This window comes from Ambystoma mexicanum, chromosome 2p (genome assembly GCF_040938575.1).
Source record: "Ambystoma mexicanum isolate Mex_15411 chromosome 2p, UKY_AmexF1_1, whole genome shotgun sequence".
Taxonomy (NCBI): Eukaryota; Metazoa; Chordata; class Amphibia; order Caudata; family Ambystomatidae; genus Ambystoma; species Ambystoma mexicanum.
The window spans coordinates 927,398,956-927,414,144 of NC_090923.1; the positions used below are offsets into that span (position 1 = coordinate 927,398,956).

General features: G+C 49.4%; 1 protein-coding gene across 3 annotated transcripts in view; it reads right to left on the reverse strand.

The window, feature by feature from the left end:
* Positions 1-11,038, reverse strand: part of LOC138566921 (RNA-binding protein Nova-2-like) — a 200,531-nt gene extending 189,493 nt beyond the window's left edge. The window contains exon 1 of one of the 3 annotated variants that reach the window (XM_069644657.1): positions 10,420-11,038. In XM_069644657.1, the coding sequence (XP_069500758.1) occupies positions 10,420-10,591 (172 nt within the window). In that variant the 5' untranslated portion in view covers positions 10,592-11,038. Of the gene's footprint in view, positions 1-6,574; positions 7,000-9,365; positions 9,394-10,419 lie in introns of those variants that run through there. The other 2 variants (XM_069644658.1, XM_069644659.1) reach the window with 2 other exon arrangements.
* Positions 11,039-15,189: the final 4,151 nt, after the last annotated feature.

Below are 15,189 nucleotides of genomic sequence, written 5' to 3' on the forward strand. Positions count from 1 at the left end.
TGTAATCAATTACTGATGAACGAAATATTGAACCTGTGAACTTCAGCTAATACACAGATAATAGTATTGAGCTAGACTATATGAGACTCTGAAATAAAAGGAATTATACACTACAGCCGCTGGATGCATCTAGAATATGTGTCTGCAATCTTTGGATCGCCAGATGTTTTTGACTACGACCACCATGATCCTTCTCCATTGGCTACACTGGCTTTGGCAGATGGGAATTGTAGTCAAAAACATCAGGGGACCAAAGGTTGCACACCCCTGACCTAGAATGTCGAAAGCCAGTTAATCCTCAGCTATGTTCTTCTGGAATATGTTGCTGCTGTTGTTCTGATGAACGGCTTGAATTGTTGCATGGGATCTGCAATATTTATGTCAGGGATTTGCCTTAATCTAAGACCTGTCTTTGCATGTCCATTTTGGTGCTGCCTTTCAGAGGTGTACACATTTTCCTTTTTTGAGATGGTAATCACTCATGTCAAACCCCTGCAGTGCAGATGTTTATGCTCGATAATGTATTTGTTTCGGGAACAAGGACATAACATTTGTCGGTCATGGCCTCTAAACTGAAAGCCTTACGGCATGTCAGTTTGGACTTGGGTTTCCCCTTGTGAAAAAAAAGTGTGACTGCGACCTGAATGTATTATACCAATGGAATGAAATTCGGGGGTAAACCCCACACATTCCAAGCAACAGAGATCATTAAGTGGGGAAGAAAGTGGTTAGACAGAATGGTCACCAACTAGGACTAAGCAGAATGTAATGTCTCATCATTACCCCAATGCTCTGCAAGTGGGAATATGGAAAATGCCACCAGCCAAGCCGCGAGGAATGTCACACCTCTTAATATGCCTCTTCAGATTACAACTCCGGTGAGGATGAATGCCAATTGACAGTTCGTGTTAGTGGTAGACTACACCCGGGGAAAACCCCCTGTATGAATGAGATGGCCCATGGCCATTGGTTGGATGAGTACCCACTATATATGGGATCAACTCTTGATTGGACATTGCTGAATAGATCTGCAGTAGCTCGTGGCTTCTCACTCTGCTTCTCTGGGAGGAGCGACCGTCTTCTTGCAGTGCTGGAATGACACCTGCCTAATCCAGAGGCATGAATAGTCCTTTGTGTGACTTTCCATGATCAGGCTCCTCAGTCTGCCCACTTACTAGGGTCCATGGCAGTCCCTCCCATCCAAGGACAGCTGCATACCCTAGCCCATAACCGCAAGGACCGACATGATGAAACATCACCATACCTGATCAAACAATGTATATGCAACATATCTCCAGTTGGCAAAAGAAATCTCCGGGCCAATGGAATAGCAATTCGGAATTGTATTTTTGGGGGAAAAGCCAGTTATCGATTTAACTCACATCCAAATACTTCATTTTGTACTAAATTAGTTTGGATTTCTTTGTGATCTGATCTACACCCTAGCTGGAAGGAATCCTGCAATGGGGATATGTTATTAATCCAGGAGTGGTCTAATGTCTGAGAGATTTCACAGGTATACAATGTGTAGGATTTGCATCAAAAGAGTGGTGTTGCTAAAAAGTGTGGACGGTGAAGTGGAAATCCTATAAAAATGTTTACCTTGTGTATTCTCTTTTTCCAAGGACATGCCAAAAATATTTCGTTTTTCCATCCAGATCCTATTCTCCATTCAAATAAGTGCATCTTGAACCGTGGGGACGTGCATGACGGTGTTGCACTCATCTAGTAGTCATTCTTTAATTTGTGTGGCTTTGTTTCTAAAACTCCCACTAGACCTTCCGTAGGGTACATACTTGATCTAAGAGAAATGCACTCACCCCAGGGTGACTAGTGACAAAATCATTTCTGTTCCTTTCAATAAAAAATAGGCATGTCACCATATGTGCACTTCGTATTTGGTGCAATGCTGCCACACAAAGGCCAGGCATGTACAGTGAAACTTTGATTTGCCATTTACTGCAATCAGTAAGATATTTTGGACTACAACTCCCGATAGCCCCAGCCAGCGAAGTCAATGGTTAAAGATCAGGGGAGTTGCAGTCCAAAAGATCTGGAGTGCAGCAGATGCCAGACCCCTAGTTTAAATGTTGCAAGATGAATCTCAATAGAGAATGTCGTCATATATGATATGCACTGACAATACAGGAACATTTCAACTTTCTTGAACGAGAGGCTAAAGCTATGAAACGATAGCCCAGTGCCAAAAGCATTTGAAGATGCAAAGTGAACAGAGGCCCCATGTTTTGCAGCCTATCCCTGTCATCATATAAGGAAAAAAATTTAAAAAAGCAGTTTGAAGATAACACAACATGGTGGGAGGTCAGTGAAGATGAGGAAGGGAAACCAAGTTGGTGAGAAAGGAGTAATTGACAGCCTGAAGGTTATTCCCCATCCCCTTTTCATTTGCACGCATACCTCAGCCTGGAGACAGCGCAAGGGATCAATATGGCCAAGTTATCGATTCCAATTCATCTGACATGGAGGTAAACGCAGGTATGCTTGACTCCATGAGCAGAGAAGCAATCAGTCTTTGTGTCTCGGTGAATCTGTTCAAGCACACCACTTGCCTTCTGGTATAAGCCACATTTTAGGAACCCTCCAGGACATCTCATCTAAGCAATACAGGCATGTTCATTCCAGATCACTCTGCTCAACTAGAACATCTAGCAGCGCCCAATGGGTGGAATTCTCACCAAGTAATCAGCACCTCACAGGCATACGCCCTGGCTGAGCTAATTCGCCCTTTCATACTCCTGTAGTCAACTAAATCAGTACCAAATGGCTGGTTGAAAATGGTCACCATTAGCATGATCCTGTGAGTCTGGACGTCATCCAGGACAGTGCCTCAGATGTTAGGATGGGGTTGCAGCTAAACTAGACCAGTGTCAAGGAGGCGGACCATTATAATGCTCTCCCGCAGTATTAGCGCACTTCATTAAGTGAATGACACCACTATTGTGTATTCTGCTATGTGTATGGCCCTACTAAAGATTGACATGTGAACGGCTGAATCAACAAATCAATTAAGCAAATGAGCGAGTCAAAACTCACCCAAGATGACATTCTCTCTATGAATGGACCACAAACATCTTGTAGGGCATGAGATTACGAGCCAGGCCGCTCGCAAACGCACATAGATGAATGGATATTGAAACAGGTGAAGGCAGTCCGCCATTGGCTGAGGAAATCCCATGGGCTCGTAACGCAGGTGTTATGCGTCTCCATGAATCTTGCATGGGCTTGTTCCAGCAAGACAGCTCTGGTCTGCCTAGCCTCCACTGTAGCCGGGTGAGTGCATGTTTCGGATTTTGTTACGTTGGGTTTAGAGAGATGCTACATGCCTGTGGACAGTGAAACAGCAGCCCTTACACGTCTTTTTTTTTTTGTTTGTTTTTTAGATATGGGGCAAACCAGTTTTTGCACAAGCATCGGCATCTATGTCAGAGGTGAGGATCGCACCAACAAAATTTCTCCTACACTTTTATGAAAAGTGAAACAAAAGACAGTGGGCCTCATTACATGGTAGGCGGTGGACCAAGATGCTATTAGCACCTTGCTCCATGCCGGTAAAATACCGGCACCGCCTTGGAGGAAAGGGGAATTACCGCCCTATTCCAAGGTTGGCGGGGCGGTAATTCCCCCTTCCCCCATTGCCCTTCCCCATTCCCATAGGGCATAATGGGAATGGGGAAGGTGCTAATTACGGCACCGCAAATTGCGGTACCGTAATTAGCACCCTGGTCCCTTTGCGAGTTGGTTTTTAACGCCTGATAAAAAGTAGGCGTTAAAGTCTCCAATCCGCAAAGGGACCTCGTAGTAAGGCGGTAAGGGTAAACGGTCACCGGTACCATTACCGGTGACCGTTAACCCTTACAGCCTTCCGTGTAATGAGGCCCAGTGAACGTAGTAGTGAAATGATGACCCAATGTGGCCATACCCAGGCTACTGTCAGGAAAATCAGTTCAGCCAGATGCAACAACACTAACCCCTGCCGCAACACACAAACCCAGGAATGAGCAGAGGGGCCATTTCCAATGATTAACCAATTCAGGTGGCAGCCCTGCTGGATCTCCCAGCTTGAGTGACTATCCCCCTAAGTGAAGTAGCATCTCTGTCAGGCCGGTCTTAGGTAGAATGTCTTTCCCGGTGTACCTGAAAGACAATAGCAACGCTGACCCTTTACCATGCAGGATGTGGTTTACACTGGGAAGACGCGTTGAGAACATCAGTCTAAAACAAACCATGTCGAATCCGTAGAGAGGGCGAGGGAACGAATGCCTCCCTGCCTGCTGAAACAGAGGGGTTCTTAGGCAGGCAAGGGCTGTGTGAAGCATGGCCACTCAAATGTGCTTCTGCAGGGTGGGGAGAGTGAAGCCACTAGAAGCCAGCCACTCAGTCTCAGAGTGCAGATTAAAAAACATCCCCCTCTGTACACAGCTCTAAAGATAATATCCGTTTTGTAAGGCTAGACACCATGATTTTAGGGCTATCTTGATTAAGCATTAGACAAACTATCCGTGCCACGTTGGTCCAACAATACAGTCATTTCTGGTGTATTGGACCTCTTCTTTTCTTCTGGGTTGCAGCTCGGTGCCCTTACATTGGCGGGGCCAGATTGTGTGCAAGCTATTTCACAGCTCGACAGAATGGCCCCTAGAGTGTCTGAAGCGTTCCCACCAGGGACAGTGCCTAGCAGGAGATGCAGACCAAGCCAATGCTGGCCTCTGGGAAGAGATTTACACACAAGACATCACATTTCAAAACATCTCCACTGTTTTAAAGAGCGCATCAGGAGCACAACTGCCCAGCAGCCCGGTTCTCCGGCCTATGGGCAGGGGTAAAAATGCCAAGCTACAAGGTACTAGCCCAGCGTAAAAAATAATCCACCCCGCAGTTCTCCACCTGAACATATTACACCACTTCCTGCTCACCAAAAGTCAACTACACTTGCAAATGGCAAGTGACGAGTGCACATTTTGAGGCCTGCACACTGTTAAACTGCTGGCAGTAAGTGATGAGAAAAGTCTGAAAACAAATCAAAGATCGTTTGGATAAAAGGCTTCAAGTTTTCAGTGACATGGCTAGAGTGGCCGAGATCATAATGGTGCTGGAGGTCTGGATGGTGACGCGAGGGAGGTAGTACCAGAACAGCAGGAAATGTTGCCGGGCGGGAGGAAAGAGTTGCAATGGCAGAACACTGTCTGACTCCACTGGGAATCAGGGCGTGAAGCAAGCCAGGTCCATCAGAGCAGGATATGGACTCAGGCGACTGGAGTAGCTGCGGTGGGGTACCACCGCTCAGGTCTGAAATTAGCAGTGCTTTTTGTTGATATCAGTGCCACAAAAGCAGCAGGATTGAGTCACATCAACACATCATGATTCCGAATGACATGAGGACGTACAGCAGATCAGATTCCAAAATGGCACGTCACGTAGGTCAGTACTGAGGTCAAACCATGCGTCATAAGATCATTGAAGTACCACCGGGGAGCAATGGGCCAGAGCTGGAGTTCACAGAAAAAGCTACCTCCTCTCTTCCCGGAGCATCATCTCTCCTAAAACCAGTACTACTTTTAGTAACCCCTATATGGAATAATTTCAATCTTGGTTGCTCTCGAACCATAGAAATCCAGTCCAGGGCAAGGTCCGGTGAGAGGACCTCCTAGGAATTGTTCTGATTGGATGGGCTCTGGTAGGCATTGCTGGCAGCAGACCCCGGTGGTGGACCGCCGGAGGACTGTGAGATGATGTCACCAGGTACTGCGGTTTAAGCAGAAACCAAGACAGCTGGCTCCAGTCAATTCTTTTCAGTCACGCCGCACAAATCTGCTCCTTCGGCAGCTCCAACGCACACACACACACACACAACCTAGACAGACCCACCATAGAAAATGAATGAATATGAAAAAAGTTCAAGCACAATTTTCCGCTAAACATTAGGCAGAGCCGTCATATGGAAGGGGACCTTGGTTGACTTACCGGTGACCTGTTTTTTTGACAACTGGTAACTCTTTGTCCCTTCACCCTGAAATTGTGATCATTCTTCCGAAGAGGGGGCTGTACTCGCGCCGGTGGAGGCGGGAAATCGTGGCATACCAGGGGGATGCAATCGTGCAAAGCAAGTCAGGCTTGTCTCAGAAAGAGACCTGCCAACCATTTTGCTTCACAAATAGGGCTGGTTTGGAATATAAAGCAGCCAACTGAATGAAAGCCCACTAGGGCGTAAAAAACTGGAGGCTAGTTCACGAGAGGCTACTCGGTGGGGTGGGATCACCCACCTGGGGAGCACGGGGGTAGAGTTGGATGCGACACCCCCTCTCACAGACGAAAACTCAACCTCGATGCACCCCTACGTTTCGCAGCAAATACACCCAAAACACCCCCCGGAACGCATCTGCTGCCATCCTGCGCTGGCTGACGACGGGACAGAACGATAGATGGAAAATGGGGGGAACGGGTGGGGAATCCCGCACCCCCGCCCCTTGATCCCACAGGGAGCGTCCTGAAACGCGCTCGCGCCGCACTACTGCAGCACTCCCCCGGGGCGCCGCGCTAGTGAAAAGGGACGCACCTGCTGGCTCGCCCGCTGGGCTCTGGCTGGACGGCATGGCGACCCCTCTGGCTCTCAGTGGACGCCGGCTGCGAAGACGCGGAGCGACTGCGGCGTATTCGGAGCTGGTGTGAAATCGACTATTGTTGTCATCGTCACAAAAGCCCGCAGTTCGCACCTACATAATGAAGGAGCCCTCCTCGCCACCGTCAGACGGGGGCCAAAGACAATGGGAGGTGGGTTTTTTTCTCTCTCTCTCTCTCTTTTTTTTCTTCCTGCACACCCAGCGGCTGCCCCACGAGCCACGTACGCCTGGCGGCAGTGCCGTCGACACGCTGCACGCACCAGGGCTCCCGCTCCTTCGCCTCGAGCACAGCGCAGCCCTTTCCACCCAATCCGCCGCGAGCGAGCGGCTTGCGCACCTCTGCAGGGTCCCTACAGCGCCTGTATGGACCCAGCGGCTAGCAGACGTACTTTCCCAGCCATATTGGCCGGCGTGACGGGCAGGGGGGCGGGGGGAGGGCGCCGCAGACAGGGGATGCATGCAGGCTAGCACACACACACACACACAATCTATTCGGCCTTTAAACGAAACCCTCTAAATTCCCCTGCAATGGCATGTGAACAGTTTTGCCAAGAAGACCAGTTCAGCTTTCGGAAACACCGACATTGAATAGATTGGCCGTCTCCCCACTTAATAACTCGCCCCTATACGCAGGGCAGTCTTGAAATAGAAGCCCGGTAGTTTTTTTTTTCTTCAGATACACTATTTTCATACACTGATGCAATTTACACAAACAAAAAAACGTAATGACGTTTATATGCACGTGCCACAAAACTATAAAAACTGCACAAGGCGAACGATACTGGATAGGGTTTAAAAATGAGAGGGCGAGATCGGCATTTCTGCACTGCATCACATGGTACTGAACACGACACCCTCTTCTGTGCACAGACATCCCTTCTCCCCAGAGAGACTTTTAGAATTAAGAATTTAAATGCAATTATTTCAACCAGGTGTTTTGCATAACACACGATTCAGCACATGGGAGTCGGCAAGTGGCTACATGTTTTGCAGAAATGCATGTTGTGTATGTACAGACGCATCATATGTTTCGACATGATAAACATACGGGGCTCAAGCAATGACAAAGCCTATGCGGGGGTCGTTAACATTCAAGGCACGTGAACCACTGCGCCGACTGCTCAACCCGAGACACGCATCGTACAAGTTTCCTTCTAAAACAAAAGCCTTTACATATTAATAGCGCAGAGGGGCCCTCGTGTACACAGCGGGGTCCGCACGACCAGAACAAAGGTTCCCAGCGACATTAAAAAAGCAGCCCCCACACCCCTTACCCCGAAATACAACGTTTAATGGCCAGCGCCTTCTAGGGGGCTCATTACGACGTGGGCATTATCTATTCATATGAAGAAGGAGGGAGAAGGAAAGGACCCTGACAGGGAAACCTTGGCATAGCCCAGAGGGCAGCAGCCAGGGGACAGGTGGACAAAGGGACAGGGAGCCTGTGCTGCGGGTTTGTGGCAAGCGCGCCCCCAGCCGCGGCAGGCAATGTGCCGGACAATGCAAGGCGGCGCTTCCTGCTGCCAGGAGCTATTCTAGTGGGCCATTGTGCGAGGCTGTCACTCCGTGCATCCTGCATCTCTCTCCGCACCCCACTTCCTGCACATTCTCCGACTCCTTCCTGCAGCGCCCGAGCGCCCCTTCCACGCTCCTGACCCTGTCTTTATTTTGCATGGCCCCGGGCTCCTCCGACATCTTCCAGTGGCCTCCGTTCTGCATCTCCCCCCCACTCCTTTGTGCACCTTACCAGCCTCCATTCTGCATCGCCCCCACCTCATTTAGGCGCCCCTCAGTCGCTTCACTGCACCCCCTGAGCTTCCGGCCGTATCTTTCACTCCCCATCTGCACCGTCCCGACCTGGCCCCTGCATTTCTGCAGCTTTGTTTCAGTGGCGCTTTGAAACACCGTCCGGTTGTACTAGCGCCTTATACTTGCCCAATAAATACAATAAACACGTTGGAGCGGACCTCTCCACACACCATCCCTACAGCTATGCAGCCTACTACTCCTCAAGGTTCATCGCACTACATCTCCCAGAGTCAGGCTGTGTCGTGCCGCCATCCGTGCCGCCTCTCGCATCCCACTGGCATCCATGATGTATACCAATGCCGACGTCCATTCTCATCCCTTTATCCCTCGGCCCTATTCCCCTACACCGAACGACCCTCTCAACCCCCCCCCCCCCCAATTCTCGTTACAGCCCCTTTCTATTGCCCTGCGCCGCCACATATCGTACGTGCGTGTGTGTGCATTCACGTGCCTCCATCTAGTCCTGCGTTATCATCACCCCTGGCTGCCAGTGTCGCAGTTGCTTCCTTCCCGGCGTCAGCCGCTTCCCATCAGCCTCTCGCCCGAGCCTCGGCAGAGGCCGCGCGCCATCACCCGGAGCCAGCCTGGCCCACCATCATAGTATCGCTGCTGACACCTGCGTTTGAGCCCAAACCCCGGCCCCATTGGACGGCGGGACAGCACGGGAGTACACGGACCACAGACACACCTTACAGACAACGAAAACGCAGCGAGAAGGACCCCCCACTCCGGGATGCTGGTAACACACCAGACGCTGGGATGCTGGTAACACACCAGACACCCACTGCGGTACCGCCTGGGTAATGAATGCCCGGTTGCCATTACAAATACATGTCCCAAATGCACACTGGTTGACCATGCAGTGAGCCCGTACCGTTATACCAAACACAACATGCATATACCGAGGGTGTGGGAAACCTGTGCCTGCCATTGTCGCCCGGGTCCTCCACTGTCTGCGCCACAATGACATATGTGTACCCCAAAAAGTGGTGAGTGGCGGGGTTCAATCTATGCGTCCGCGGTGGCCTAAAGAACAATACCCCCTCGCCTCCAATGACAAGCTAATCGCCACCGGCGTGAAGATGACACATTCAAAGGCAAACAGACACAGCGAGCCCCCCCCCCCCCCTCAATGCCTTCGCAGTCATGCGCCTGCAACATTCATGCTTCGGGAGCACGTGCCTCCGTGCGTGAGCGGAATGGAAGTGGGGGAGCCACCGCTGCCTCTGACTCCAGATGGTCCTCCCCGAAGAACACCATAACTGGGTTGCCGGAAGAGGACAACTCTAAAGTCGAACAGAAGACGCCCCCCCCCCTCCAAGCCACGGGCCCCGCTGCTGGGAACCTGTCCCATGGGCCCTGGTCAGCCGCCCGGGCCCCAGTGTGCAGGCCTTGCGCCGGGCCCCGCTGTCAGCACCCACGCTAATGCAAACACTGAGACACACGCAGCGAAATCTTGCCAAATACATATTCCCTTCTTTATTCGGGGCTTCAAGGGTTACGAGAAGCGGGGACACGACTACCCCAATCAGTCACCCCAATACGCTGCTATCTCCTTTGTCTTCTTCCTCTTGGGGGATCTGACACCTCTCTTTGTACATGTGTTTACAATGGAAAGGGGTCCCTTGATAGAAAGCTAGGAGCCCAGCACCCTCGCATGCAGATTCCCATCACTGATACATATACCCCCCCCTCCCCCGAACAGCCCCCCCCACACGAAGGATAACCCGAGACACAGAAAACCAGAGCTATCTCTCAGCAAAGAAGCGGGCCATGCCACCCCCACAAAGAAGCATGACATATGCCCGCTGCAGAGAAGCAACCCAGATACCCCTAAACAACAAGCGGCCCCGCACCCCCACACCAGACGACGACAACCCAGCAAACAACAAAAAACAGGTACCCCGTAGAAAGGATCACAGCCCTCTCAACAGGGACACAGCCTCGTCTCCCAGAAGCATCACTGACTCACCGCCCGTGTTGGTCCTCTTGGTGCTTGTGGCCTCGGTGGGGGTCTCCAGGGGCCTCTTCCTGGAGTCGGGGGGCTCGGAGTCCATGTGCGGGGGCTGCTGGGGCTGCTGGTGGGGGCTGCCGCCGGAGGTGGAGAAGATGCCGTTCTGGTGCACGGAGCCTCCTGCCATCATCTTTCTCAGACACACATGCACACACTCACCGGTGAAGGGGAGAGGGACCAGGGAGGGGGAGGGAGGAGGCACACGCTGCCTCCGATCAACCACAACTCCCCCCTGCTGCCCTTAAAGCCCTCAAACTCAGCCCAAAGAGGGAATGCAGGCTTCCCGGAAAAGGGTCTCCCAGGCCCGTTTGCCTGTGTCGGAATAACAAAGGGTTGGCGGAGGCAGGATGCTCAGGACGTACAAAGAAGGATGCTGTGGGCGGTCTGCGAGTCGGGATTCTGCCGGGGAGGGTGGGGGAAGGCTCGGGGTAGTGAGAGAACAGATTTCAGGGACGGTTGGAGGCGGAGCCCGTTAGGCAGTGCGCGGATGGAGCTGGAGCTGGAGGCGGCTGCTGCTGCTGCTGCTGTTGCTGCTGCTGCCTGGGGCGGGTGCGGGTGGTGCATCCCTCGCAAGTGCCTGGCAGAGAGCAAGCGAGGGCTCAGACCCTGACGTCACGGCTCCGAGAAGACTCGCCCACCGAGCTCCTCATTGGACAGAGCCTTACCCATGGACTCTCTGATTGGCCTTGATGAGAAGGAAGCGTGCCGACAGACGCTGGGATTGCTAATATTAAAGAGATCATTAAACTTTACATTATTACAGACACTTTCAGAGAACATATTTTTTTGGAATTAATAAAAACAGGTCTAATTACATTCATCCATTACTATAAACGATTACATTACCGAATCTCTTTCGACATCTTGGAGATTGAAGCATTATTAGATAATAAGTAAAGCATGGGCCAGTAACTTGCAGCTCGCCACAACCCTCTCAGTCCTCACCAGCCCTATTTAACATTGTAGTAACACTAACCAGTAGTCTGACAGGCTGGCACCCAAAAGGCCTGGCCTAAGCCTTGGCAAATACAGTGTATAGGGGCCTCTCCTGTGCACCAACTAACCACACATTCTGGATAGTTCACTTCCTTCCCCCAATGAACACCATCCAGTGACACTCTACCTCACTCACAACACTAACAGAGCTGGCCCGAGGCATGGGCGGTCTGTTCTGTGGCACCAGGCCCCGCTCTCTTGAAGGCCACACAGCTACCTGCTGCCGTGAGTATAAGTAGTAAGGAGGCATGGGCTGCTTACAGCCACAGGGCTTTTTTTTGTAACTGTTTTAGCAAGGCCATGCTGTCAGCTTCCAACCCCCTGTGACGTGCTTCTAGAGACAAACATCTCCCACCCACCTCCCCAGAAGCCCATCAGACCTGTGGGGCCTCACAGTTAGGACTGTTGTATTCATACCAGACAAATCAACTTTCCGGGCACCAGTGGTAAAGGGATAACATCGGTTTCTAAACCATCAATCAGACTCACACCTCTAGTACCCCAGAAGAGATCCAAACAGATTGGAAACACAAGCAAATTATGAACCTCCATGTCGAATTTTGGTAACGTGTACTGAACGGCAGGCTTTTGTCCCCAAGGTCGTGGATCGTTGGTTATTTGCAATACAGCGAAAATACAATTATTACCCAACGATAAAAGGGACTGTCCAATCAAGGTTGTATAAAAATATCGACTTTATTGTTATCACAACAGACAATTGTAGCACACTACGAAATACAACCCACCCTGTATGGAATGCATAGGAGAGACAGTTTCAAGAAGGAAAAGGGAGGCACTCTGGATACTGACAGGACGGTAGTCGGTAAAGTAATTAATCGCAATAGTTTAAGGATACTTGACTTCAACAAAAAGGGAGCAATGGGCCATAAAATGTCACTAGAGGCCTTCAGAGAAGGTCCAGGGGGACAGAACCACAATGTACCTTGTGCTTGTAGAAGTTCTTGGTGCTTGACAGGGTCGAGTCGATGTCAGGGCACTTTGCAGTTTCTGCAATAGAGTTCAAGATGGGAGACAGCTGCAATTATTAGGCGCCGGGCAGTTTGGCGAGCGAGGCTGGATGGACGGCTGTAGGTTGGCCTACACGGCGACCCAGGAATCATTGTCTCAATGCTGGTCGGCAGGTCTGAAGCACTGGTTGAGGCGTTTCGGTTTGGCATTAGCAACTGGAGCGTAACAAATATAACAGTGAAGTTGGTTGCAGCTCAAGGGGCTCGACTGCCTTGAAAATGTCCTTTAAAATGGATGTCGGTAGACGCGTGTCGATGCACTCCGCCTAGCTTCTTCACTGGGCTCAAATCATCCTTTAAGTCGGATGGGCCAAAGCTGAGGAGAATGTTGCAGGCAGCTGACTTGTCCTTAGTTTGGTTCAGAGACTCTCTGGCACTTCCCACTTAGGAAGCTTGCTGCAGATCCTAGCACGCTGTGTGCTGGCTGGGTCCCGGTCCAGTGTTGGTGCTGCTGTAGGATCCTCTAGATTCATTATCTCCCTCTGTTCCCTGAGAGATGTTTAGGGGAGGCATCTTGCTTCCCTTGTGGCTGTCCTGGCCTTCCTTCACTGGCGGAAAATGTAAGGCAGACTGCACCTTCAGCAAGGGTCCAATGCTGAGTTTTTCTTGCTACTCCTTGCAAAGTCTTCAGATGATCTACCGAAAAGAGGGACTCAGAATTCTTTTGAAGCCAAATGTGCCACAGTGATTGGTGTAGGTTAGGCCTACCTTAGTGAACCAATCTTGGGTTCCCACAAACAATCTTCTGTATGCATGAGGTCATAACCAGAGTGCTTAGCAACAGAATAGGTAAAGGGGTGAAAACATGTAATACTAAATCCCACCCATCTTCCTGTCTGTTGTGGGTCGAAAGGTCTCTCTAGTTAATGGAGCTCTTTGTGGTTCCGGATTAATTAAAGTGACAGAACTTCCTTGAAGCTGCAGCAAGCACAGATTTCCTTTCTCCTGCCAACCACATTCTCGAACCTTCCTCATGGGGTGCACCTGCGGGTTTGCCTACTGTGAACATATAGTCCCATGTTTACACAAACAGGAAAACTCAAAGTGATCACTGTTCCGTGATCGTCTACCTTGGTTTTGTGGGCGTAAGACCGTTACTACAAAAAAGGTAGACAGTATTTATCAACAGTTGGACCTCAAAAGCACTTAATTCACGTTAATTCAAAATTTTATTGAGATACTTCATACAAATCTCATATGGGAGATCACAATACAAACATTTGGATGTTGAATGCATCCACAATATTGAAAAAACAACATTTGAGGAAAAAATAATAAGTATACTTCTAAATGTTGTGGCGACCCTAATTTGGTGTCATCTTCAAACACTAAGTTAATAAACTCAACATGTTTCTGTCCTCTAGGTAGTTCTGGGACATTCATCAGGAGGGGTCACTAAACATTAACTTCCAATGGGACAGTATTCAGGTGTCTTCATCTATTGAAGTGTTAGTCACAGGTTGCGAGGAACAACTGTTGATAAAAAACTTGTAAAATTAGGAAGAGCTTTGTTTGCTCCAAATTCTCAAGACAATTTTACGTTGTCATAGCTACAAGCAGTATATCAATTACCAATTCTAGCTGGTACAGTGGCTCCTTCTTGGTTCATAATCCTGAACTGGGTGTGACCTCAAGATCAAAATGGACTCTCAATGTCGATCGGTATGAACCTGAAAATTAATTGCATAAGGACTATCAGATCGTGTCATGGAACATGTCACAAAACGGGGTTAACGACTTTTTCCTATTCATTGTGAAAAAGTTCATAAGGCATTGGCTATGTAGCAACTGCATCCTGTTTAATTCTAGTTTTTAATTCTAAATGGGGCATCACGTTTAAAAAGGTTCTGATTCTATAAGTCATCAATCTTACCTGTATGGTGTTGTTTCCTGTACTGGGACTTGATGTACACTGTGCAAAGCTTTCAGGGGTTGCGTGATTATTGTGGTAGTTCTAGGTCGGACATGTGGTCATTGTGCGTCAAAATCACGCCTCAGACGTAGGCTACAATGAAAAACCATGCTATCACTATTTATACCTAGGTATGTTAACTATTTGCATATGCCCACATTCTCTTATAGATACACCTTCTCACATGGGGAATACGGGTGTACTAATTCGTCATAAAGCATCTAACTAACGCCTCTGATGAGGGCTACTTCACATTACAACATTACCTCTGTACAACTAGTTCCTAATACTCATTCTGTGTTATCATTACAACTTCTCTCCCAGAGAGTAATAATATATTGATTTGTCATGCAGTCACATCTCATACCTTTTTCTCTTTAATTCAGATCCAAATCTCATTCAATCCGTAAATCCACCATCCGGCGCAATGATATTTTCTAGTTTGCATTCCTTGGGCTATTGCAACCCGCTAGTTGTATCACGGCGATGCGCCCCTGCAAGATGTATACAAGAGAACCCCAATGTATAAGTCACACGTCAGGAATTGTAGTATGCCCCACTACCATTCATAGCAACTCTCAAATTGAGATCGATTTCTCTCACCTTAGCGTTCAGTTCGAAACAGTAAAGAACATCGAGCCGGTCTTCGGAGTTTGGAATGAGAAAATTCTAAAAATTCACACCGGCTTCTCCTTGGTTGTATTCTGAGGACTATGCATTCGGTAGAAACCAGACATGTACCCGATAGCACCGGAAAAACAGTTAGCTCCCATCTTGGAGGTATACAAGTCC